The sequence below is a fragment of the Oryza glaberrima genome, chromosome 2 (genome assembly GCF_000147395.1).
Source record: "Oryza glaberrima chromosome 2, OglaRS2, whole genome shotgun sequence".
NCBI classification, from domain to species: domain Eukaryota; kingdom Viridiplantae; phylum Streptophyta; class Magnoliopsida; order Poales; family Poaceae; genus Oryza; species Oryza glaberrima.
The window spans coordinates 527,046-553,624 of record NC_068327.1 but is presented as its reverse complement, the minus strand read 5'-3'; the positions used below and the strand labels follow the sequence as shown (position 1 = coordinate 553,624).

Genomic DNA, 26,579 nt, shown 5'->3' with positions numbered 1-26,579 from the left:
AACCTCTTGGTAACCTTCCTTTGAGTCTATCTCTCTTATCCAATTCCCGCGGTTCAATCAAACTGTCATTCCTGTGTTTTTCTTGCGTTTTGCAATCCTCTATTTTACACTTACATTCCTATCAAAATCCTATATTTTTCCTATTCCTACGTTTTTTCAATCTTGCGATTCAAAGGGGCCCTAAGTCTATCTCTCTCATCCAATTCCTGTGGTTCAATCAAACGATCATTCCTGTGTTTTTCCAACATCTTGTAATCCTCTATTTTACATTTAGCCTCTTTGAATCGTAGAATTGAGAAAACAGAGGAATAGGAAAAACGTAGGAATAGAATGCCGCACTTGTTGGATTCCTATGGAATTTTGAAACACATGAAAGTCTCCATCGTTTGATTAGTACACAGGAAAAAACATAAAGAGGAAAATATGAGGTGAGACCTCATGCTTATTTTCTTCCCAAATTGCTCTAGTAAGGTCCATTCCATAGAAATTTCAAAGAAGTTGATAGGAAACAATCCTTTATTTCAAAGGATTTTATAGGATTATTTTCCATAGAATAAAATCCTAGAATTTTTATGTTTTTTCCTTCAATTCAAAAGGAACATTCCTATCAAAATCCTATGTTTTTTATTTCTATATTTTTTAATCCTGTGATTTAAATGAGTATTAAATTTTCGCCTTTATAAGGAGTATGAGGTAGAGTAGTATACAGGGGGAGAGACGCTGCTTACAGAAGAAGCTACTCCGTGTTTATCCCTACTGGCGCGGTAGTATAGCCGTAGACGGAGGGGATTGCCGAGAGAGGAAAGGAGGGCCCGCAGGCGGCGTCTTCTTCTTCTTCTTCTCCTTTGGGAGGAAGTTGCGGGAGTTGAGACTTGGGAGGTTGGGGGAGCTCCAAAACCAAAAAAAACCCACGGCCCACGGCTACCTTCGACTTCGATCGCGCAAACCCCTGCCCGCGCCGTCCCCCGCCGCCGCAATCCGGTCGCGGTCGCCGCCCGCCCGCTCCCCAGAGGTACAGCTTTCTCCCGCCCCCCCTTCCCGACCCCTCCATCCCCCCCTTGTCTTTCTCCCGCCCGCCTTGCACTTTTCCTGAAATGGAATGCTGATGAGGAGTTAGGGTTTGTGCTTTTTGGCCTGGATCGCGGGGGACCCCTCCGCGCCGGATTTTGGGTGCGCGCGTCTCCTCCGTGCTTGCATTTATCGGCGCCACCGCTTGTTTTTTTTTATACCAATTTTTGTTTTCTTCTCCTTCTTCCTTTGGCTTGTTCGTCAGTTCGTCGTCGGGTTTTGATTTTGCGGGGCTGTGCAAACTGTGATTGACCAAGAGTTGGTTCAACGAATGGTGCTAAACAGGTGACATGTGGAAGACTCAGCCCGGAGGAACATCCAGAGATGTAAGGGGTGGAGGCAGTACGGCCAGGGCAAACGCAGGCACCGGGTACCCAACCCGTTCGCGTACTTCTGGAAATCCACAATTCTCTGCACCCACAAACGGCGCGAACCAGAGGGCTATGGCCTCTCTCCGCTCTCCTCTGCGTGGAGGGCCAGACATGCCGACCTCCAGGAGATGTTCCCCAAGGCTTTCCGGCACGCAACAAGACGAAGTAGCCGAGGTAGCACACGTCGGAATGTTAAAAAGGGCTAGTAACAATGCTTCAAATTCTTCAACATCAAGAGCTCCCACCAGATCTTCTAGCACCACCACCGCTAGTTCTAAGGATGTTGCAGAAGAGCATAGCAGCGGGGTTGGAAGCACTAGCAGTTTATCAAAGAAGCGGAAAAGAATGACCGCAAAATCCTACAGATCACTTTTCAAGCGATCCAAAAAAGCAAGCTCCACAGGTACTTCTTGCAGCTCATGCTTTATCTGATTATTCAGAGTTCGGTATTTTTTTCGCCAAGTGGCAGCAGATGGTTAGGAATAGCTGAAGGTTTTAACGTGAACAAATTAACGGGTCGACACGCAATGCAAGTGTAATTTTTTGCATGGTGCTTCTTACGTTGCAAGATGGATGGGATATTTTACCAAAACTTTATGCTACAACCTACAAACCAGTTGACGTTTTAGGTTCTTAAAGTAAGCCTATCAGGTGGAATTTCTAAAGCAAACCATCGTACAATCACACCAAACCACTTTATCTAGCATGAAATCAACATGCAAGTTTCCTATCAAGTTCCAGTGAAACATACAGTTGTATTCTACTAGTTTATTAGACATTCCGTTGGATATGCTATTGGCCATTTAACCTGCATTTGTTTCACCCAAACACGCATATCTGAGCTATTTTCCAACTTTTCCGATGTAGTTGTTGTTGCTTCTGACAGAGCGGGCAAGGAAAATACTTCCAATGGGAATGTGGCAGAGAGCAACACTGGTATGTTATGTGAATTTGGCGGATTGATTGGAAAAGACAAGAAGCACTCAAACGATACTAAAGTTTCCAGAAGTTCTATTTCTGGTTTACGTGAAACTTCTCAACCAAGAGTTGGCAAATCTGCCGGACCGCTTTCGGAGGTTTGCCTTTCGCTTTCCTAGTTCACCGCAATCAATATTGATGCTAATTTTTTCACTGTCTGCTGAACGGGAGTTTTCTGATGATATTTGCATGTTCTGTCTAGAATTTGATAAAGCCATTTGTAATTTTCTGTGATCATCGTAGCTGGACAAGCTACCCACTTAAGCTGGATACTCTAATTATCCAATGCAATAGTTCATTTTTATCATCTATTACTTTTCTTTAATCATCTTAGCTGGACAACTTATCCACTTATGGTTCTCTTGGATGTCCCAATATCACATTCCAACCATGTGGATGGACCCATGGATGAAGTTCCCATCCACTTTGGAAAGGGCTAACCTTTTCTCGTCAATCAATATGGCAGGTACATCAACATATATCTATCGAAACATGCCCACAAAACAAAGTTGCTGAGAGTAGACTTGAAGTTGAAGGTAGAGATCGGCCTACTGGGCATTCAAGGTGCTTTATTTCTTAGTCATGGATACTTCTTTTATACTGGGCATGCACTTCAAATTAATGTTGGTCCTGCTATAATATTTCCATTTTGCAGGCAAAATTCTATATCGTCATTGCAAAGTGCCCCAATCCCTCCTATTCATTACGAGGAGGTACTCTCAAGCTATAGCTGGAATATATGTGCTTTCGCATTTTTACAAATCAGTGGAATTAGGGTTATTCATTGTTCTCTTATAATATTTTGGTGTCGTGCTAGCCCGAGAGTGGACATGGAGATGGTGAACCCCTTAGCATTCAAAAAGAAGTAGCTTCAAGTCAGTTCAAGGTGACCGCATCTGATGAAATGGAGGGCAATTCCAACATATGCGTTGCTTGTGGTACCCCAGGAGATCTTAAGTAAGTTGATTCACACTTGATTTACATCAGTTGTTATTACTCTTCTGTACGACAATCAGTTTGGGAAAATGGACTTATGCCTTTAGGATAGAAAGCAGAGCTGCGAATTTTAAAATAAAACATTCAAACTGCTTTTATGTTACTACATCTGTTTAATATCCTAGAACCCTAGAGCATGCATGTTCACTGTTTTAGAACTTTGAGTACTGATATATTCAAAACTATATGGATTTGTCATTTGTCACGTAAAACTGATCTTAATAGATTCCTAAGTATTTGGATATCACTGTATTTGTAGTACCTTTTCGGAGCATGAAATAAGTAAAATAGCAAAAGCTGCAAAACACATGAACTGGAGACCATGTTGATGCCCAAAACAATAAGTAGAAATGTTGCTTCCTTTTCTCCCTTGAAATGGAAGATACAATGTTCATTCCCTTTCTTACAGTTCCCCATGGGTTCTAGACTTCTAGGTGTGGGTCAATCTATTTCTGTTTCTGACATTCGACTATGCAATCTGGCTGTACATGTTATGTGTGCTTGTGTTCATCTATAATTTGCTGATAGGAATATGTTTCTGTACTATGCTCGAGTTTGCTACAAGAAACCAACGTTTTTGAACCCTCCACTTTCCTATTTGAAAAAAAGGAATTGCTCTATCCTTTATTTAATAGTCTCTATGATTTTCGATGAATGAGCCTGTGGTAATGCTTTTATCTCTATTCTATGTTGCATTTCCTGCTGTAAATTTCACATCCTAATACTCTGTATTCCTGTTGTAAATTTCTCATCCTAATACTCTGTCCGGTCATAAATATTTGACATTTAAGTCAAGATTCGGTTGAACTTCTTTAACTAACAATTTTATATTAGAATAACTTATAAATTTTAATAAGTATATGGTACAATGATAGTAATTTTTAAGGCAAATATACACGACATTTTTTTTAAACTAAGCATTTGAAAAATTATTAATGGTCAAAGTTTTCAAATGTTCGACCAAATTTTGTCCAAACGTCAAAATTTTATGACCGGAGAGAGTACCATATTCTGTTTTGGCAACTACATTACTAAATCTACTAATTTTTCATCTTGAAGAATTTGCCTTTTAAATTATCTGATAATTTCATTGAGATGCTAAAATGTGGTGCTGAGAAGTTTTAATTTAGTGTGCTATTTTATTTCTGAACTGAAAGAATATAGAGTTAGTTATAACTTATTATGCGTCATATATATATGTACAAGAGAGTGAACAATGCTGTTTGGCATGACATCGTATTAATACAAATCGCCAAAGTTCTTCTCACGCCGATTCCTAAATCTGGTGGCTTCAACCAGTATCCAAGTTCCCCATTTATTTGAGATTTTATAAAAATTGTGCAATCATAAATTCATGAATATCTATGAAATGCTTGCTTGTTCATAGACATTTACAATAGTCTGATAGGCATCTTGTTTTCCTTTCTTCTATACTGTCTACTTGTGTAGCATGATAAAACTGTTAGTTGTTTATGGTATTGTCCTTTAGTCGGGTTTGTGATTCAGGTTGGTGGAGTTCACTCCTCCGTAGTGGAAGATGACGGCAGGAACTAAACCATTGGCTCTGCTATCTTGTTGTATTGCTAAGCCTCAAGGGGCTATATATACATCACACATGAGATACCCACAAAACCTTGTATTAAAGTGGGAATACAAGAAATACCCTTCACTAAAAGGAACACTGTTTGTTAAAGTTTTAAATCTCCTCCTGTGCACTACTCCCTCTGTCCCAAAATAAGTTCATTTCTAGCAATTGGGGTTCAAATTAGTATGGTGGGAAAAAGATCAAAGTGTCCCTTATTAATAGAAAAGTAGTATTGGTGGGTGGGTAGATAAGGTAGTTAAGGGGACAGAAATGAACTTAGTTTGGGGCAAATGCTAGAGGCTACTCTGGGACAGAGGGAGTATGATTTTGGTCTTCCAGATATACTTTTGGTTTCTGATACACAATATCACCATACATGATAATGCATACCATCAATTGATTATAGGTCCTGCGATGGAGAAGGCTGCAAAAGAAGCTACCATGTTTCTTGTCTGGATCATTGGCTGGAATATTTGTCTCCTGGTATGTGGTTCTGTACTGTCTGTACGGAAAAGAGGTTGCTGTTTGGAATACACTCTGTTGCTGATGGAATTGAGTCTCTGTGGAATGTCAAGGAGGGTAAGAAGAAAAAACAATGGCATTAAAGATAATCTTTTATAGTGATTTATATCCTAACTTTACTACTATTTCTGCCATATTTGTAGGAATGCAGAATGGCAAGCAGTACCTTGTGAAGTATAAGAATCTGGCACATGTCCATAATCGCTGGGTTCCGGAAGGTGTTATCAATGACACCCCTGGAGGTCGTGATCTTCTGTCCTTGTTTAATAAGAGGGATCATAAAGAAAAGGTGGCTACTAGTGTGTTGAATTTGATTTCTTTATATTTTTTAAGGGATGACACTTTTTTTTTGGCCAAAAGATCTATGCTTATGTTCAATTACATAATTCCACAGACAAGTTGGAAGAAGGAATGGACTGAGCCACACCACCTGTTGAGGAAAAGGCCACTTATGCCCCCAAAAGAAGCTGATGATTTTTTTTGTTCAAGTCGTGCTAACATTGAGCATTGTAATGTTGAATGGTTAGTGAAATGGAGGGATCTTGGCTATGAACATGCAACATGGGAACTGGAGACTGCATGCTTTTTGCGTACTCCTCAGGCTGATGAACTTAAAAGGAAGTATGAGAACCGCCGTAAAGCTGCTAAGCAATCATCTATTCCCGTAGAAACAAAGGTGTGGCTGAAACTAATTTTAGTTTTATATGTTGTACTCTTAGTATTGTCTAGAGTAAATATAATTGTTGATAACATCTTAAATAAATGCAATATAGCATAACCGTTTTGATATTCGTGCCATATACATTTTAGTCTTATAGTCCACTGTATGAATACGACAAACATCACAAAAATGTATTGTACGTTCTCTAAGTTATATATTACCTAGGTTATGTCATGTGATATTTAGATTCCTGTTCTATTTGAGATGATCAATCTTGGATTCTTGATGCTAAGCTATCAAAACATTGAAAACTTAAAATTGGGATCACTGTTACGTTCACATATGAATTGTTCCACCCACACTCTTATTTTTTAGGTAAAAAAAAAACTATTTGGTGAACCCCAGCCCCCTGTTCTATTCCTGGTATTTCTCGAATGAAATATTTTTCATATAGATTTGATGCATCATGCACCATTCATTGCTTGCTTTTGCTTACTGTTCACCTATCCAACACTGGGCATTTTATGACCTCGTTTTTCTTTGTTTCATTTTAGTAATACTATCTAGGTTATACCTGTTCTTTATAAACACGGTATATTTTTATGAACCTTCTCTTTGCAAAGACAGACTGTAATAATGATCACCCTTGCAGGTTAAGCATAAGACATTTCAGAAACTCCAGAGATTACCAGACAAGTGGCCTCCTGGTTTTGACAACGATCATTTGTTTTCTATCAATCAACTTCTTGAGTTCTGGTGCAAATCTCATGGTGCTGTCCTTGTTGATGATAAGGTAGGAGCTAGGAATTATGCAAGTTATTACCAGCATTACACTACTATACCTAAAGTGATATATTTAATATTTTGGGCTGAAAAGCAGCTTCTTGTTCTATTTTCACCCCACATATTCTGGTTTGTTTCTCCATCCAACAAAACAAGCAATGTGGGCATTGCCACTGTCCCCAAAACTCAATTGAGGAATGAGGATTGCTGATTTCTACTGTATTTTCGTGAACCTTAATGGAGTATAAATTCTGTGCAAACCAGTTAAAATTCATCTGTTCTTTTTTCATATCTTAGAAATGTGTTTCAGTTTATGTTGGGATTTTGCATTTCTATAGAAATATAGAAGAGTAATCTGGGTGTTTTTTTTCCATATCTTGACGAGTGAGTGTCCACCTGGGTGAGGGGGCACATGGGGTGTGCATGATCCACCATTGCAGAAATTTGCAATCCCAAACCCTCAGCAATTACAGCAGCCTCACATGATCCTGTAGAGTGCTCAGTTCGAAAGTTCTTGTGCACCCACTCACCAAACTTGTTCAACATGGCTGCTTAATATGCAAGTAGTAATAAATCCCACTTCTTGCCAAGTATATTTACTCAACAGAGAATACCGCCTTCCCTACATCTACAACTTTTGAGATTTTTCTGTACATTTCTACACCTGATACCCATGGAGGTTAAACCTAATTTGGTTTCAGCAAAATACTCACCCATTTATAGAACCTAGTGAAATTACAATGTTATGAAAGTATTTTTCAAGACAAACCTGTACATACCCATTTTCACACCTCTAATCGATTGTCAATAGGAAGATAATAACCAAAGTTAAAAAAGTTTGACTGCACAGAATCCTGCCACTACTTTATTTTTTTCACTAGAGAGAGTAGTTTCTACGTATAGGAAAATTATCTAGTGATTGCCTGATATATTTTGAACTCAATGCTTCTTTCTACATAAAAGAAATATCATTTAACTCGTGTGTAATGCAGGAATACGTAACAAAAACCATCTTGTTCACGTTGACTGTATTACCTGATGTCTGCCAACCTTTACTGATCGTCACGACTCCTGCTTCTCTTTCTGCATGGGAGATTCAGTTCAATCACTTGGCACCATTTATCAATGTTGTTGTGTATGATGGGCAGAAAGATACTCTCAAATTAATTCAAGACCTGGAGTTCTATGACAACAGACGCTGCATGATGTTACAAGTTCTCTTATCCCATCCTGATGCTATCCTAGAGGTAATTGTTAACAAGGTTTTCTGCTGGTCATGACAAGAAAATGCTGCTTGCCTATCAAGAGTGCATAACCACCACCTCTGTATCACAATGATGTTCCTTTTTTCCATCTAATCATGATCTCTCTTCCATGACACAGGATATTGAAACTATAGAGCGCATTCGCTGGGAAGCTGTTATAGTTGATTATTATGAAAACTCTGCATTCAAATATTTTGAACAACTCAAGAAACTTTCTACTGATTTTAGAATGGTGCTTTTGGGTTCCCCAATCAAGGTTCTTATCAACTCTGGCCTGTAAGATTGCTTGTATACCACGAATAAGCCATGTAATCTCTTTGCTATTTTGCAGGATAATGTTCCTGAGTACATGAACCTGCTAGCTTTTCTTAATTCAGAAGATAAAGGTTATAGTGACTATGTCAATGCTGATGATGCGCTTGTGATGTCAAAAGCAAGATTCACACATCATATTGCATATGAGCGTAAAACAGATTCTTCAAAATTTTTGGAGTACTGGGTTCCATCTTGCATTTCACAACCGCAGTTAGAGATGTACTGTTCCATATTGCTTTCAAAGTCATCCGTCCTCCGGTCAGAGATGGAAACTGATAGCGTTGGAGCTCTTCATGATATTTATCTGTCTCTCAAAAAGGTCTACTTTAAAAAAAAATATGGCCACATGATAATAAGTAGTCAATCTACATACAATCTGCATGTATATTTACCTTTTTCTCCTGAAAAGTTGTCGACATTGTTTTCTGACTTTGATCCTTGTCATCATTTAATAGTGCTGCGATCACCCTTACATCGTTAATGAATTTCTGCGAAGCTCACTTAGCAACAATAGCAATGTAACTGAAAATATAGATACGGTGGTGCATGCAAGTGGCAAGCTACTGGTTCTCGACAAAATGCTTAACGAGATCAAGAAGAAGAGTTTAAGGGTCATTCTTCTTTTCCAGGTCAATACTGATGTCCTTCCCCCTTTTTTTTACTTCTGCCTTATGCAATGATAAGTTTTACTAGCTAGAAATTAGCTTTGCAAAAACAATTTAGTATTCTACTCCTTAGTTAATCTATGTTATGAATGATTTATCATCGAAGAAGGTGTCTAGTTATCTGTTAGATGAACTGATGATATTTAACAACACTTCTTACCAGTTAGAGGTTGGGTTGTTGAAATTAGCTTTTGAACTATGAACACCATAAATAGTCCCTTGTAGTGAACCTCTCTGCATACTCATTAGCTATGGACTTACGGTGTATCCATCAGGTCTTGGGCTCTTGGCTATATAAGTAGTATCTACAGAGTCAACAAGTCATGGCAGCATATGGTGTTGCTATGGCATGCTGAATTGTTTTTCACATAACAAGTACTAGCAAAAAAGGAACAATATGTGATAATTTCATCTTGGTTCAAACTTGTTTCCTCAAGTGTCAGTTAGTGTCCCCTTCTCTTATACTTTTCCAATTTTCCCTTGATTTTCTTTGGAGCCTGTGACTTTGATAGCATTTCCTATTTTCTTACTTCAGCATATCTTGAACCTTCTTTTTTTGCACTATGGCAGTCTGATAGAGCAGGTGGAAACAAAATGGGAAATATTTTGGAAGATCTTATGCATCACAGATTTGGCCCAGAATCATATGAACGTGTTGAATATCGTGCAGTATTGTCAAGGAAACAGGCAGCAATTGATAAGTTCAACAACAAGACTAATGGTAGATTTGTCTTTCTGATTGAAAATCGTGCGTGCCTCCCAAGCATTAAGCTTTCATCTATTGATGCCATCATCATATATGGTTCTGACAACAACCCACTAAACGACTTGAAGGCTCTTCAAAAGATCAAGATAGAGTCACAATTTGAGCGTGTGAGCATTTTTCGCTTGTACACTCCTTTTACAGTTGAGGAGAAGAGTCTTGTTCTTGCGAGGCAGGGCATTGTTATTGATAACAACATACAAGATCTAAGGACTAGTTTAAAACATTCCTTACTCAGATGGGGTGCAGCATTTCTCTTCAGTAGACTTGATGAGGTCCAGCAAGATGACCATGCAAGTAAAAGTTCTGAAATGGAGAGACACTTTATCGATGAAGTAATCGTTGAGTTCTTAACAAAGTTATCCACAACTGTTGAAGACAGCACCGAAGTACACAGGAAGTCCATAAGCAAAGCTAATATGAGTGGGGAACTATATTCAAGAAATATTACTCTGATGGGTGAAAAGGAGGGAATCTCTGTGCTTGAGGATAATCCAGCTGAGTTCTGGTTAAATTTATTGGATGGAAGATCCCCTCATGTGAGCTGTATATCTGAGCCACTGCAATCAAGAGTTACAAAGTCCCAGACCATGGATGAGGTCAATGCTCCGGCTGAAGAAATCAATGAAGCCAGAAAGAAGCGTAGAAAGGTTGGTGAGATTATGGGTTCATCTTCAAAAGTTGTATCTGACAAAAGTAACGATGATGCATTGCCTGATATTTGTACTACATCTGGCCCTGCTCTTCAACCAGTTGATGTCATGCAGCAAAAATCAGGTATCACTATTTAATAATAATAATAATATTTTCATGTGCTGTGAATATGCCTATAGCATTTTTTGTTTCCTTTTCTTTTGCGGCTGCACATTGCACTTTTCTAACACAGTTCAATCTGAAGGGTCGGAAAGCCTGATGAGTACACCCAAGAATCTTCATGCCCAAATGAAGCAAGAGTTGTCGAAATTAATTAAGGTGTTACAACTACCGGTACGGATATCCTAAGCTCTGTCAATTTTTTTTCCTTATGATACACTTTAGCATGATGCGCTGAAGTCATATCTATCCTATCATATCTTTTGCAAGCATGATGTGTACTAGTTAGGTGCTTATGCATTGCTATGGCCTACGGGTTTCAAATAAACAGAAAATAACATACATTATCCTATTACATGGTGTAATGACTATATCAAATATATTTGAAGAATACAATACAGTTTAATGGAGCGAAAATAGCAGGACAAGTTCTCATTGAAGTAGTTAGTGGATGTTGTTGTTTCCTACTAAACTATCATTTTCCCCAAAGGTGGGAAAATAATGAGTTGTGGAATCTTTCTTTGATCTTTACTAAAAATTTGAAGTTCATGATGGTGACGGTACACTCATCCAAGCTTAAGAGTAGCATCAATCATATAAAGAGTAGCGCTATCAACCTAGATTAAAAGCAGCGATTCTCCACAACTAAATCCTTAAGATATTCAACCATGAAAAATTTGTAGAGGTGCAGTTATTCATGGACTTAGCTCACTTATGCTATAAGTGAACAAAAAGCCCTCAAAACTCAGTCAAGAGATTACGGAGGCAAAAGTCCACTGTAAAGGAGCTCTAACTATTAACACCTTGAATCATGAGACATTAGGGGAAAAAATCTGAAGTAGAAAAGCTGGCTGTGTCTGACACTCCAGCTGTCCGCAGTTCAGTCACACTTGCTCTTAATGGGAAAAAATAATTCTTGTTAAGTCTTTTTTTTGGTTTTATCATATAACTCTTACCTTTGTTAACGCTGATCTCATTATTTGTAATTTTTCTGTTGCTTTGGCTTGTCATCACCACCTAATGCTTTCGCATTAATTACTATTGCAGGACAATGTTACGTTGCTGGTTGAGCAGTTCTTTGAATATCTTTTGAATAATCATGTAGTTGTTCAGGAGCCAAAATACATATTTCATGCGTTGAACATAGCTTTGGTACGAATAACCACCCCCAATATCGTCGTTCTTTTAATTTTCAGATTCATATTGACCAAAAATGCTAATGCTCGTAAATACTTTCCTTCAGTGTTGGCGAGTTGCCTCTATTCATAACTTTAAGGTGGATCATAAAGAGTCACTTGCCCTTGCTGAAAAAAGGTTAAAATACGAGTGCAATGAGGAGCTGGCAAGGTTGGTCTATGACAGCCTAAAGAGAAAATTTCCAAAGAAAGCAGGTGCAACTGGCAGCAATTGTCAATCAACATCAGTAGAAAAGACCAAACCTTCACAGCAGGAGACCTCTAATATCTTGAGAAATGACCACATTTTCCCTAAGCAGAGAATGGATCTTCATGATAATTTCATGAATGGTGCACTTCAAGAAGGCTCATTTGTTGCTGCACAAATGGTTTCAGAAGAGCAGGAACTAATAGCTGTTCCAGGAACTCACATGGAATGCCATTTTTCAACTGATGAACTTCCTGACATTGTGGAGAAAAGAATCAACTTAATTGACAATGTTTTCTCTTTAAGAGAATACCGTATCTTTGATAAACAACAGTCTCAGATTTCAGAGTTAGAGAAATACACACAAAATAAAACTGCCAGACTGAAAACAGTGTGCAATTTAGTTCTGGAACATATTTGTAGAAGTCACGCTGATGTAGAGACCCGAAATGACACAATAAAACAAACTGTTCAGTGGTTCACTATGCTGATGTATGCATTTCTGGAGCACATGAGACTCCAGCACAGCAAACTTGAGTCACTGCAATCTAATACATGGGCTGAAGAGCGACAGCTGAAGGAAAAACTTTGTCTGGAAGCAAAATCAGGCCAATTAGATCACACCTTTGATCAGCAGATTGCTCTACCAGATTCAAACTTTGTTATGCAAGAATTCATCCATTTGAAGGAACAAAGTAGCAATTCCCATGTCAGTGGAAGCGCTGTTTCAGATTGTCAGCAGCTTTGTCATGATAGATTGAAAATGGTAAATACACTGGTAAGGAATGTAGTTCCATCAGAACCCATTTCTGCACAGACAGTGAGAAATGGTTCTGTTGAAGTGGTCATGGTCGCTGGCCAACCAGCACCAGAAGTAGTTGATTTTCCAGAAAACAACACCTGCTATAGTCCTGATGGCATTGGCTTACAAAAAGCTAAATCACCGAGTATTAGGCCTTCAAATGATGATTCAATTAATCAGGTATTGCATTGGTCATTTCCAATTTATACATCAAGATTTTGTTTCTTATATTCTTGCTGTCTCTGGAACGTTTTCTGATTCTGGAACTATCAAATGTGACATTTGTGTGGTATGTGGTGTGCATATCTTATCATTGGTAGTGATGATTCTGTAATATTAACAATTTAACTGCAGTGCAATAAATCCTATAGTTAGGAGCCATAGTCTTTATGGTTACTAATTTAATGCCCCATATGCCCCTGTTTTCAAATATGCTACAGTTCTACCTCACACTTGGGAACATGCAACTGTTTTGGTCTTCCTTGTGGAAGTACTGAACTGGGGCTGCCACAACTCAGATGACTTGCTTGAGCTGGGTGCTGCAGCAAGATTGCTCAGTTTTGGTTATCTCCTAATCTCCTATAGCTAATATGACACTTGACTAAATGATTATACACCTATTTTGCTCATTCAGTTCATATTGATGTTACATGTTAACAATCACCATGCTTCCTACCTGTCCTGCATGGTGCACGAGGCATTAAGAGTGGGGCTTATTTGCTGTCTATGCAGGATAGACTGACTGTTTGTTTGTTGAAAGCACATCCATCTTGTACCAGTTGATGCAGCTTGTATAATTCATTGCAGCTTTCAACACTTGGTAACATAGTGGCCATTTTTTAGTTGCCCATGCTTCATCAGTGCTTCATGCTTTGCTCTGTTGTTTCGTGTACCATTGGGTACTGGACTTATTATGGTGTTCATTGTAGTTGTATGTTCTTTACTAATGTTAGACATATGATAATGATCACCCTTAAATGTCTCAGGAATCTTCGGCCAGTGAATATACAAGTACTGAGAATGTTGAGAGGGACAATGCCAATCCTAGTACATTGCCGGGAGTTGCAACTTCTCCTGCCATTGGAATTTATGCCAACTTGGAGTCAACAATGGTTGCTTCTACACAAAACCTCACGATTTTCCCAGCTTCTAAGGAAGTGGCTACTCAATCTAATTTATCAACCTTGCCTGGCTCACAGACTGTTGAGACTTCACAGCAGCCACCTGCAGAAGCAAAACTGACTGAAAATTTGGGAGTAACAGCTTGGGATGTGCAACCTGAAATGCAAACAACGACCTCAACATTGGATTCTCCATCTGCAAGGATGTGCCCAGATGATAATAATCAAACAGTTCATCAACCAGATACATCAACTAGCCCATTGCAGGAAGGTTCTACTTCCTGTCATTTAACCTCAGTTGATGCTACTGCTGGAGTTACAGCAAAAGTTGATGACACTGCTGCCGCAGATCCACTTGACTCAGAGACACAATCTTATACTGCTGCACACAAACCAGCTGCCTTGCTGGTGTCTACGGAAGTTGAAACCCAGACTGATCAATCAAGTATGCTTGAACGGCAGAGTATAAGTGTACCACTCGTACAAAGTTCACTATCTTCACAAAATCCACCTGCAGAAGCAGAACCAGCAAGTACCCTGAGCAGGGAGACAGCCCGAGATGTGCAGCCTGAAAGGCAACAATCAGCCTCAGTGCTGGAGACTTCACTCCAAAGGATGCACCCTGATGACGACAGTCAAACAAAACATCAGCTGGAAACAGTTCTGTCACAGAGAGGTGAAACCTGTGGCCATTTAGGAGATGCTCGAGAGATAGTTGATGCTAATGATAGTAACACTGTTTGTGATGTTCGAGCCCATTTGGAATCTCCAATCTTTGCTACTCCACAAAGCCTGGTTATATGTCAAGGTTTGAGTGAGGTTGGAAGTCAGGGAAATATATCAAATATGTCTTCCCAACAGAGCACAGATCTGTCTGCCCAACAAAATCTAGCACCTTCACCACTTCCACCTGCAGAAGCAGAACGAACAGGTTTGCTTACCACACAGCCAGCTCAGAATTTCGAACCTGAATTGCAACCATCAACCTCATTGTTTGATTCTTCACTTGAAAGTAACAACATAAGTCAAACAGATTGTCAATCAGATCGAGCAGTTGTTTTCTTGCAGGAAGGTGCAACAACTCAACAACATTTACTTGATACCGGAGTTGTAGTTGATGACATTGTTGCCGAAGAGCCTTCACACTCAGAATCTCCAACTTACATCATTCATGAAACAGCTGCCTTGGTAGTTTCGACAGAAGTTGAAACTCAGACTTGTCAATCAAATATACCTATACAACAAAATACAAGCCACCCTGCCCAACAAAGTCCAGAAACTTCACGACATTCAATTGCAAGTCCTGTAGGTTTAGAGGCAACTCAGGAATTTCAGCCTGAAATGCAGCCATCAACCTCAGGTCAGGATCAATCTGAAGAGCTGGAACAAGAAGGTATGTCGAGCTCAGCAATTCAGGATTTACAGCCAGAAATGCAACCTCCAAACTCAGTGCAGGGTCAGTATCCAGGAGCAGTATTGTGCATTGCTGCAGCTGAAGATTTGCAGCCTTTAATGCAATCATCAACCCCAGTGCCAAATCAACTTGCAGAGGCAAATCAAGAAGGTATGTTGAGTGCTGCAGCAGCTCAGAATTTGCAATGTGAGACACAGAGATTAACCTCAACACAGGATGCTCCATTTGAAAGGACTGATCTGTCTGGTATTCCTGTGCCACGAAGTATTACTACTGCCCATCAAAGTGTAGTGCCTTCATGGGATCTGCAGACAGGAGTAGAACCAACGGGTGCTTTGTGCATGGAAACAACACATGAAAGGCAGTCTGAACTACCATCAGGTTCAATGCAAGAGCGATCTGCAGAAACAAGAGCAAACTTAGTGCAGCGATCTTGCACGACAGAAACTTGTGATTTGCAGCCCCAACTGGAGCCATCATCCACAATACAGACTGTCCAACTTGAAGGAATACGCTCTGAAGACATGAATCAGATAGGTGTTCAGTCCAACTCTGCACTAAGTTCTGAACAGCCCACCCAGCCTCTTCCAGTGGCACCATTAGTGTTTAATTATCAAAGATTTAGTGACGAACCTCTCAAAAATGAGCTGGAAAGATTAAAACATACCAGCAATGTTCTTAGTAAAGTTCATGAACAAAAGGTTTGCACCTTTTTATCTACACCCTCTGTTTTTCTTTAAATTATTTGTGTTATTTGTGTGAATTTTCTTATCTGCCACACATCTTCTTATGTATAGAGAAAACAACTCCTAGTGGAGTATAACCAAGAAATGGAGAAGCTAAAACAGAAATATGACTCATTACTTCAAAAGGAAGATTCTTTTTACGCTCAGAAGGAGGCAGAACTTGATACTATCTACAGGAAAGTCTTTATAAACCAATCACTGGCTGAGAATTTTCGAAGGAAATTCCTACCATTATCTGCAGCTCAAGGTATCCAACAATATATTACCATTATATCCCATTGTATTCCATAATATTGTCCTGGTCATAACTAGTCTTTCAGCTTGAAACCCTAAGATCAAGTTTATGGTTTGATAGTTTTTTATCATAGTATCTGTGTTCCACTTTATCCAAAAGTATTGGGCATGTTCTTCTTACCTCATTCATGTACCTTGCATGCTGTATACTTCGTTGTTTTGAATGTCAATTGCTGATACATATGTGCCTTCTGCCTTAGCTGGTAGCATTACATTGATCTGCAAGCTGAGGCAATTTAATTAAGGATATGTTGCTGGCTCAGATATTTATTCTGCAATCCTCTGACCATGCTTGTAACACTCCATTTCTTCCTTGATTATTGCAGGGGGATCCACGAGACCCACAATTGGGCAGCTGGTTCAGTCTTCTCAGGAACCATCTGCAAGGATTGTAGCAGAGCAAGTCACAGCATCACCAGTTACCTTGTCATCAGCAGTTCGACCACAGGTGCTTCATTCATCAGGACCATATGTGCAACCTTCACTGGTGGTTCAACCATCATCACAGGCTACCCAACCGGAGTCAATCTTACCTGGCAATATGTATAGAGCAATGTCATCATCACCTTTTAGTAGTACACCAATGCCTATGCCACATGGCACCTACAGAGCTGCTGGGGCACAACCGCGTGCTCCCTCTCCTCATCTCCAGCAGCTTAGGATGCCGTCACCTTATGCCACGAGTCATGGAAATCAGCACCAACGACCATCTATCCTAGCATCCCTACTGCCATTTGTGCTCCCATCTAGTTCAAATCCTAGCCTCACGGCACCCCCGTCATTGAACACGGTTGTTCACAGGACCTCAGGTCCACTGAATGCAGGTGCTGGAAGCCAGCACGCTGGATCTCAAATTTCAGGTGTCAATCCCTCAGGTTCTTCTGCATCAGCATCACCGAATACATGGCTAACAGCTAGGCTTGCGCTGACTAGTGAGGCCAGAGGGACGGTCTCCAGCACAGAGGTTGTGTGCCTTTCTGACGATGAATCGTAGTGAGGAAGGTTCAGTCAAATTGTAGGTTACTAGTGCAATAGTTAACTGATTTGAGTTATAGTCGATCTAACCCCTTTAATATTCTGATAGCAAGAGACGGACATCAATAGAAGTACAGTGGGTCGGGGTTTCTTTTTTGGGGGATGACGGGTGCTAACATCAATTTGAATTTTTTTAGATAATGACATCAATTTGAATATCCATCTTGTATAATCAGTCTACCTTTCCTGCAAATATCAAACCTTGTTGATACGGGTCTGGAAATGTTGAGGTTACCCCTTTTCCTGCTGAAGATAATATGATGGGCTGCTGATATTTTTTTTGTTCTGACATGTGGGTATTGTCTCTGCTATCTCATTGACAGTAAGGGGCTTTACTGTCAATGAGTTGACCTGTTGTAGCATTGGATCCAGTCTGTCAACCCTGTTGTTACAGAAATGTGAGTGTTTTTTTAGTTGGAAATGTGGGTGCATTTTGTATATTGCTTAATCTTAGTGGCACATGCTGGTGCATGTTACGACGTTTATTTTGATTTTTGAAGACTTGTGGATGTTGGAACTTGGAAACTGAGGCCTCTGCTAGTGCTTTCATTTTTTTTCATTCTTTCTTTTTTTTTCCCCACCTTGTTGAGTTGTTGAGACTGAAAGGAGGAATGTCCTCTTGCCTGGCATTCTGCAAGTGGTCTTCTTTTTCTTGAAGGAAGGCAAGGGGATTTGGCCTATGATCACAAGAAGCAGATAGATGGCCCTGAACGAGATGGCTTGCCACTGCTAAACACAAAAAAGAGAGACACACCATGGCTGCCTGACTGTTTCAAAGAGAGAGTAGTAGTAGTACAAGTCTACAGGACTTGGCAGTTCGTGTTTCTCTTCTTCACTTGGACTGGGCGCGGTTTCGTTTGGATGAGACGTGCGATGCGAGGGACGGGTACGTGGATGATGAGGTGGTGACTGGTGAGGCACATGCGGCGCCATGGATGGATTGAGGTTTGATTCGGAGGCGGTGTCGTGCGTGAGCCGTGAGGCGAGGCGTTGTACGTAGTGCGCTGCAAATGCAAATGGAGTGAACTGGAATGCAGACAAAATTAAGGGCGGAGGAGCGGCTGACTTTGTTTCCCCCATTGCCTCATACTCTCTCCCACACTAGTAATAATTCTCTCTTAATGTAAGGCATGTCACATTCACTTGTCCTCCCCTGCCAGCAGGCAGAGTGAGTCCACAGTGCATTCAAGGCTGCACCTGCTTTGCCTTGCCTCTGCTCTGCTCACTCCAAACTCCCAATTTAACAGAGAGAGGCTCTCCACTTTGGACCTTTTTGGAGATGGAGCTCCATCACCATGGAACCAGCAGCGTCTGAGGTTATGTCCCTACCATCGTCTCCCCCCTTCCCTGTTAATCTCTAGTATTAGTCAATGCGCATAAATCTTTCTCTTGCCGGAAAGAGTTCCCACTGTGTTGATGATGATTTTTGGCCTGAATTTCGGTTTCTGCTTCTGTTCTTCAAAATTTTTTCTCATCTTGGTGTGTTTATTTAACACCCACATTGCGGCTCTTCTTGAATCGCTTTGCTTCTTCCCCACTTTGGATTTGAACTGAATCTTGAGGAGTTTCAGCATTGTAGGAATTGAACCTCCAGAATTCCCTGCAGAAACTCAAAACATGCAGGTTCTTGCAGCAAATCAATACAACAGTTCTAGTGAGTTGTGTCCTTGAATTTGTTCTTCAGACAAGGCAAGCTGCATACCGCTCTCTTTCCTTCTTCTTCTACTTCTCAACCCTGATCCATCTGGTAGCCGCCAATTCTAGAACCCACTCCGCTGACCTTGCCTCATCATCGAGGAAATTGCACAGTATTTTGCTTCGAGTTCGATATGTCACATCTTTTTTAAAAAGAAGAGTTCGAATTTCACTTTGAGAAATTCCAAACCGCCCGTCTTCTCCAATCATGCTGTGTTTCAAGGTTCAACCTTCGCTTACAGATTCCTAAAAATGGACGGATCAGATGACTCCTTATCTGCTCAACCGAGGGTTGGATTAAGACTAACCAACATTGGGATGCCTTTTCCCTCACTCTCTCTCTCTCTCTCTCTCTCTCTCTCTCTCCCTTTTTGTTTCTTCTGTTCCTCCCTGACAGAATGATGCCGTCCACTGCCTGCTGCCGATCTACCTTCGCCTCTTCCTCGTCGAAGAATCATTCGTCCTGAAGGGTGAAGTAGTTTAATTTCTTCGAGGAAAGGCGGTAACTTTTTTTTTCACCTGGAGAGTTGAAGTGTTGAACTGTGATCCATTCTTTAGTGGAAATGGCACTGTGCCAGCATATAAAGAAAAGGATGAAGATTAGTTAGAATACAGAAGGGTAATTTAGGGCAAGTACTATGGGCATCCAAGTATAAGCCCCAAGATGTCACATAGGACTAAATAGTGAGGTGGAGGAGAGAAGAAGGATGAGAGAGAAATAGTCACCTCTCATGCAAGGGACAGCCCCTACACAAACTTCAATAAACATGTGAGTGTTAGAGATATTGGGGATTGTGTGGTAGAGGTAACCTATTATACATATCACCTCTTAATTTAATTATCTATGTAATACATGAAATTGGATGTGGTAGTCACATCTACTATAAAACTTACCCTTAGGTCTCCAATGTAGTCACAGTCTCACAAACTCTCAGGTGAATACACGTTTTTTACCCCATCCAAGATAGCAGTAGAACTAGTTTTTTACTGTATTTTAGGATGAATTCAGTGGTTCTGGATCGAAGAATTCTCACTCCGCGATGCAATTCTGCCATGACCAAGCTAGCTCTAGCTAATACCAGTATACTCTAAGAGCAAGTTTAATAGTATAGCCCACTACTAACTCTAATTCATCTATAGCTAATCTAATAGTCAATTCATACAATAGTTGCTTACTATACTATTAATATATGGTCCCACCTGTCATACACACACTGCGTCTTATAGTCCGTGCTGCAGCTGGCTACATATATGTAGTCAGCTCCTCTTCTCTCTCATTTTTTATCTCATTAAAATATGTTTATAGCTGTTATTGTATCTGCTCTAATGGAGTACTACTATACCAGCAGTTACTCCAATGAAAGCAAGATGATGTTTTCCTCCAATTAACACAGGATTTGATGCGATCTTAGGAAAGAGATACTAGCAAGCGACCTGCATGTGTTATGGATATACTAATTCTGAAGGGAGCGTATCCTATGCACACAGGCCCTCACATGTACACACCGTGTACACCAACTAAAAATTATCACAAAAAATTCTAGGAAAATTCATACATATACTTTCAATAGTATTACATCTACGTGCAAAGTCGCATCTTCAAATTCATTCTACATAGAGAATAACAAAAAAGATAAAATTCTGACAAAATTGCAACCTTAAAACTGTCAGATTTTTTGTTTTTTTGTTACGGCTAAAATATAATGAATTTGACGTTAAGATTTTAACCCTAGGTGTAATACAATTGAAAGTATGTGTATGATTTTTTCTAGATTTTTTGGTGACATTTTTTAGTTGGTGTGCACGTGTGTACACGTGAGGGCCCGTGTGCATAGGATATGTTGCCAATTCTGAAAGGTTGGGGGTGAGGCTACGTCAGAGAGGCGTGCGCCACTGACCTGTGGGCCCATGATGGTGGCCCTGGCTCCCACCTGTCAGGGACCCACGCCCCTCTAAGGAGCTATGTCCGGTTAAAGGATACGTGGTAGGCTAGTAGCTAACCATGTTGATTTGGTCAATGACCTTAAACACAATGGTGTTACGGATTAATTAGTACTTACCATATTGTTGGATCTTTGCCTACCGAGCTTAACTGTCACTGCTGCAATTAAGAGAAAATGTAATCAATTAGAAGCAAATTTAAGTTTGTTAATTTAGTGTCGGTGTCAAGAAAAAAGTAACTGGTTTGTGGCATCTGAAGAACAGGTCTTCATGCTGCTTGAAAAAATGTTTCTCTCAAAAGGGAAAAAATGAGCATATTATATTATTACTTCCCAATTCTTTCCTTGTAGTATTTAATCCTATTCTTGCCACTATTGGTAGTTAGTCAAGTTACCAACCGAATAATTTTATTTTGTCCATGATAGATATTATTATATGCCTAGGTATAATGCTATCGATGTGTATCTTGCAACCAATTTAGCCTTCTAATGATTATTTGGATGAATCACGCAACCAAGAGAACTAGGAAATGGAAGCTAGCTCCTACGCACTTCCAAGATGAAAACATATTTTAAGCATCAGACTCTAGTGGTAGTTGCAGAAGACACATCCATAAGAGTGCAGGTAGAGTTAAGATGTAACCATCAGATTAAGAAACACTTTGAATGAACAATTAATCTCTTCAAGAAGTCTCCACGTTGTCCTTGGCCGACAGAAACCTATGGCTTTGTGTTTTTTGTGCTGAATGCCCAACAATCTTCTTTGCCCAGGTGGCTTTCAGGCTCCTGATCACCGATCACCGCCAGACTTGCCCTCCATCACATTCGAGATCTTAGGTCAGATGTCATTTCAAGTTTTAATCCATAGTTTGAAATGAATCTCTCTATTCAAACACCACACCTAAGTTCAGGCAATCTCGAGTCTTTGTAGCATGGAAAAAGATGGCTGCTGTTTTGCTCGTTCCAGGCCTGTTACTTCTTCTTTTTCCTACTGTGCATAGTGGTGCTGTAGGTTGAGATGTCTCCTGTCTTGGAAGGTGCTGCAGTGAATGTGTTATAATAATGCTATGATTGAAAAATTCCATTTTTTTGGAAGCACACATTTGAAAAACTATTGTTGATAGATTCTGTCTCTTTCTTGGAATGCCTTGCCTGCATATAAGCAGCCTTCTTTGTTAGTCCAGACTTTAGTCTGAACTCTCAAGTTAGAACTTCATCTCTCGCTCTCTCCCTGCCTTCCCTGTTTGCTCTCTCGTGTTCTACTCCTGGACCAGGACACAGTTTGAAGAAACTCAAATTAGTCCTTTCTTGTACATTTGGCTGGTTTCTTTGGCCGTGTTTAGTTCCAAAGTTTTTCTTCAAACTTCCAAATTTTCCGTCACATCAAAACTTATCTACACACACAAACTTCCAACTTTTCCGTCACATCATTCCAATTTCAACCAAACTTCCAATTTTGGTGTAAACTAAACACAGCCTTTCTTGTGAACCTTTAGAGAGATCATGTCTGTGTCGTACGCTTCGTCTGGATTTGACTAGCGTTAACAAGTCAAGTCAGTTGTAAGTAAACCTCTGAGGCCTCCATTTTCCTTCAAGTTGCTACTTGTTAATCATAGCTTGGCATTTAATAGGTATTTTTAATTGGTAATAATGGTTTGCACCTCTGTCTAGTAATGCATTACTTTATAAGAAGTAAACCTTATTTTTGTTCATATTAATTCTTTTGTGTTTTATATGTTCCTCTGGATGTGTAGTGGTATAATTTGATGGTAATAGCCAGTCAACCATGTACCATCTAACAATATTAATATGCATCTGGAATTGTTCTTAGTGCTATGCATGTATCGAGGCAATTTTGTCTTCGATTTCAGTCAAACAAATGATGTATTCAAACATGCCTTTGTCATTTTTCAGAGCATAGCAATCAGATGGGGTCAATCTGATGGTTTTTCCCCATTCTCCAGCTGATGGATGTACACAAGAAACTTCTCCTGGCCTCCCTCAGCTGTGTACTTCTGATCCAAGTAGCATCGAGTGGTAAGCACCACTTTCTCATGGAACAAAATTTATTTATCTTTTTAATTTTTTGCATGCTGATGCTTATGAACTGGAAGGGGTAGTTATGAGATATAAGATGTGTACACTTGTTATTGCACAGATGGCACTGCAGAGGGAGTTGGAACAACAAGCTGGACATGTGTATGCACAGCTCATCCACTAGGTGAACCAAACTCAAATAGCAGCTTGTCGTCGAATTGTTCTTCTTCCTGCCATTGTCTACAAGGTATGAACAATTGATCATGTACTCTATGAACAGTCCACAATTGCATTGCGCCTTAGTCGGATATCTCTGCAGCAGATGATGATGGTGGCACAGGATCATGGAACTGCACATGTGCTTCTGACAAAGCCCTTAAAAAAGAACACACTGCAGTACATGATAGGGGCTGCTTCACTTCCTGTAACTGCACATCCGGTATTACAATTCAGATACATAAATTATATTGTGGACTGAGTGTTCAGATGAACTTTGTGCTTACTGAATGTCTGAATGTTTATGTGCATATGCTGTCCAGGAATTTCTCAGGAAGGAAAGAAGCACGTCTCTAACAAAACAGTGATAGTTACACTGCTAGTATGTGTGATCCTCACCACTATTGCATTCCTTGGCACCACGGCGTACTACCTGCGTCGCAAGGATGCGCTCTCTCCACATTCGCATGCATACTCCTTTGATAAGTACACCAGCTGGAGCAGCAGATCAAACCTCGTCAGTCATCGATCTTCTCCTCTTCCCCAACCAAAGCCAAAACCAAGGATCAGTGTACTTAAAGGTAAGTCAAGGCAAAGCATGTATCTCTGAATTTTCTTTCTTAGATGTTGTGCCTGTCTGAATCTGCTCCAATATTCAGAGCCTGTTTGATTCAGGACAGTGTATTCAGACTCAGAGCAGCACACTGATCCTTGCTTGTTTTTCAATTCTCTGTCGCAGAGTTTCTGTGCAGCTGCAATCCAATATGTGGCAATGAAGGTGGTCCGCTTCCCGGTGTCATCGTCAGGTTCTCCTACTCGGAATTGGAGCAAGCAACCGGGAAATTTTCAGATGAACATCTGATCGGAGTTGGAGGAACAAGCAAGGTGTACCGTGGACAGCTTAGCGACGCCAAGGTCATTGCCGTGAAGAAGCTCAGGCCCCTCGGAGGCGCAGACGAAGACTTCGAGTTCCTATCCGAGGTAGTACCATCTCATTGACAAATCCCAAGAACATCCAATTTGCTTGCATTTGCAGTGGCGGCAATCTGAAGTTCGATTTGCATTTGGTCGAACAGGTTGAGCTGCTGTCTCGGCTGAACCACTGCCATGTCGTGCCATTGCTGGGTTACTGCATGGAGAGCCAGGGCCGGCAGCTGGAGCGGCTGCTGGTGTTCGAGTGCATGGGCAATGGCAACCTGCGCGACTGCCTCGACCTCAAGCAGGGGAGGAAGGCCATGGACTGGGCGACGCGCGTCGGCGTGGCGCTCGGCGCGGCGAGGGGGGTGGAGTACCTGCACGAGGCGGCGGCGCCGCGGATCCTCCACCGCGACATCAAGTCCACCAACATCCTGCTCGACGACAAGTTCAGGGCGAAGATCACCGACCTTGGCATGGCCAAGTGCCTGATGAACGACGGCGTGACGAGCTGCTCGAGCTCGCCGGCGCGGATGCTGGGCACGTTCGGGTACTTCGCGCCGGAGTACGCCATCGTGGGGAAGGCGTCGCTCAAGTCGGACGTGTTCAGCTTCGGCGTGGTCATCCTGGAGCTCATCACGGGGCGGCAGCCGATCCACCACCACCGCCCGCCGGCGGCGGCGGGGGAGAGCCTGGTCCTGTGGGCGGCGCCGCGGCTGCGCGACAGCCGGCTGGTGGTGGCGGAGCTGCCGGACCCGGCGCTGCAGGGGCGGTTCCCGCAGGAGGAGATGCAGATCATGGCGCACCTGGCGCGGGAGTGCCTGCAGTGGGAGCCCGAGTCGCGTCCCACCATGAGCGAGGTCGTCCAGATCCTCGCCACCATCGCTCCTTCCTCCCGCAAGCACGCCGCCGCCGCCACCTTGGTCACCCGCATCGGGAGAAGCAGCAGCGCCGGCGACACGATGCACAGCACTAGGTTAGCCGTGAAGTGCAGCGTCGGAGAGAGTTGGCGATCGCCGGAGATGGAGGAGGAGACGGTGGTGGACTTGACGGAGCCACGGCTGGAGCCGGCCATCTTCTTCAATTAGCTAGATAGGCTACCAAATTAGTTGCATGCATGTAATGTAATGCTGCTGCTGCTGCTGTACAGACAGACAAATTAACGAAAAAAATCAAATCCATACTAAACGCTATTGAGAATCCAAATTGACGAATTTTACTAAATTCATATTTATTTGGAGTATATATAGCTTTGGAATCTAAAATTTGAGTAAGCGGTGACTAATACGATACCGATACCTACTGGTATATTTATAAGGAGAAGTCTTTATACCATATACGTACGTAGGGAGAGCTAGCTAAGCTGGCGGCGGCGATGGCGGCGCTTCGGCTTGCGGCGAGGAAGATCGCCGGCGGTGGTGGACGCCGCGCTTCGATGAATATTGGAGGCGGCTCACCGGTGGTGGCTGCTGAGGCGGAGGGGCAGCGGCGGCGGCTGTTGCAAGGCCTTATCTACGGCGGCGGCGGCGGCGGCGGCTCGCCTGTGTCGTCGTCGTCGTCCTCGTATGGAACTACTTTTCGGCGGTTGATGAGCTCCGATGCTGCTGCCGATCACCCACCATCAACACCAAAGGTTCGCATCGTCCAAATCCCCCTCGATTGCATGCTTCCCCTACTTAATTTTCTCATCTGAAAATTATTACATTCAAATACCCTCCTCGTCTAAATTATTACAGACTTTAGTTGTTCTGTCAATTTCAATCTTATTATTTGGTGCATAATCATTTGCATCAAGACAAGCACATCTGTGCCCACAAGAAACAAGTGGATAGGTAATTCCATGCTCATAAACAAGCTTAATTTCATTCAAGTACTACTAATTACTAATTAATTTGTGTGTGCAACGACAGCATTCATGGCGGTGTCTTGTAGAGCCTCCTCCGAATGCTCTTGAGAAAGCTGAGGTGGAGGCCCTTAAGCTGGAGGTCAAGCAGAAGAAGGAAGAGCTGTTCTACAAGCTTGCTACGTTGAATTGGCAATACAAGAAACGTAGCAAGGAGGCACAGATTGATGCAGAGCTCCTCTGCAAACTCATCGGCCACGTCAAGCCCAACCCAGATGACCTCCTCTGGTAATTAATTAGTTAACTCTTCACGAATTAACTTACACAATCTCTAATTAATTATTATTTGATGT

At 41.4% G+C, this 26,579-nt stretch overlaps 2 protein-coding genes across 9 annotated transcripts; both read left to right on the top strand.

The window, feature by feature from the left end:
- The first annotated feature begins 839 nt into the window (after positions 1-839).
- Positions 840-17,866, top strand: LOC127762016 (uncharacterized). 3 transcript variants are annotated; one of them, XM_052286356.1, is made up of 22 exons: positions 840-1,012; positions 1,354-1,842; positions 2,307-2,515; positions 2,884-2,981; positions 3,073-3,130; positions 3,235-3,374; positions 5,405-5,577; positions 5,664-5,809; positions 5,915-6,196; positions 6,834-6,974; positions 7,957-8,211; positions 8,348-8,485; positions 8,561-8,863; positions 9,000-9,173; positions 9,780-10,749; positions 10,871-10,959; positions 11,833-11,937; positions 12,029-13,150; positions 13,957-14,082; positions 14,170-16,206; positions 16,303-16,498; positions 16,872-17,866. In XM_052286356.1, the coding sequence occupies exons 2-22, from the start codon at positions 1,359-1,361 to the stop codon at positions 17,537-17,539; spliced, it is 7,914 nt and encodes a 2,637-aa protein (XP_052142316.1). In that variant the 5' UTR covers positions 840-1,012; positions 1,354-1,358; the 3' UTR covers positions 17,540-17,866. The 3 variants fall into 3 exon arrangements, with proteins under 3 accessions (XP_052142316.1, XP_052142315.1, XP_052142317.1); XM_052286355.1 differs by having other exon boundaries at positions 13,957-16,206; XM_052286357.1 differs by lacking the exon at positions 840-1,012 and having other exon boundaries at positions 1,728-1,842; positions 2,326-2,515; positions 13,957-16,206.
- Positions 17,867-18,693: 827 nt separating this feature from the next.
- On the top strand, positions 18,694-25,589 carry LOC127762018 (receptor-like serine/threonine-protein kinase NCRK). Of its 6 annotated transcripts, XM_052286363.1 has the most exons (8): positions 18,696-18,896; positions 21,987-22,052; positions 23,130-23,252; positions 23,374-23,499; positions 23,572-23,691; positions 23,792-24,049; positions 24,208-24,449; positions 24,545-25,589. In XM_052286363.1, exons 3-8 carry the CDS (start codon positions 23,183-23,185, stop codon positions 25,469-25,471), a joined length of 1,743 nt encoding a protein of 580 aa, XP_052142323.1. In that variant the 5' UTR covers positions 18,696-18,896; positions 21,987-22,052; positions 23,130-23,182; the 3' UTR covers positions 25,472-25,589. The 6 variants fall into 6 exon arrangements, with proteins under 6 accessions (XP_052142319.1, XP_052142323.1, XP_052142320.1 ...); XM_052286359.1 differs by lacking the exon at positions 21,987-22,052 and having other exon boundaries at positions 18,694-18,896; positions 23,180-23,252; XM_052286360.1 differs by lacking the exon at positions 21,987-22,052 and having other exon boundaries at positions 23,180-23,252; positions 23,575-23,691.
- Positions 25,590-26,579: the final 990 nt, after the last annotated feature.

Bases quoted from the DNA above. Each gene is read 5' to 3' on its own strand.
- LOC127762016 (XM_052286355.1), top strand. From the start codon at position 1,359: ATGTGGAAGACTCAGCCCGGAGGAACATCCAGAGATGTAAGGGGTGGA. The intron at 16,207-16,302 runs GTTTGCACCTTT...TCTTATGTATAG, and splicing joins GTAAAGTTCATGAACAAAAG to AGAAAACAACTCCTAGTGGA. The intron at 16,499-16,871 runs GTATCCAACAAT...TGATTATTGCAG, and splicing joins ACCATTATCTGCAGCTCAAG to GGGGATCCACGAGACCCACA.
- LOC127762018 (XM_052286359.1), top strand. From the start codon at position 18,876: ATGGAACCAGCAGCGTCTGAG. The intron at 18,897-23,179 runs GTTATGTCCCTA...CCCATTCTCCAG, and splicing joins TGGAACCAGCAGCGTCTGAG to CTGATGGATGTACACAAGAA. The intron at 24,450-24,544 runs GTAGTACCATCT...TTGGTCGAACAG, and splicing joins ACTTCGAGTTCCTATCCGAG to GTTGAGCTGCTGTCTCGGCT.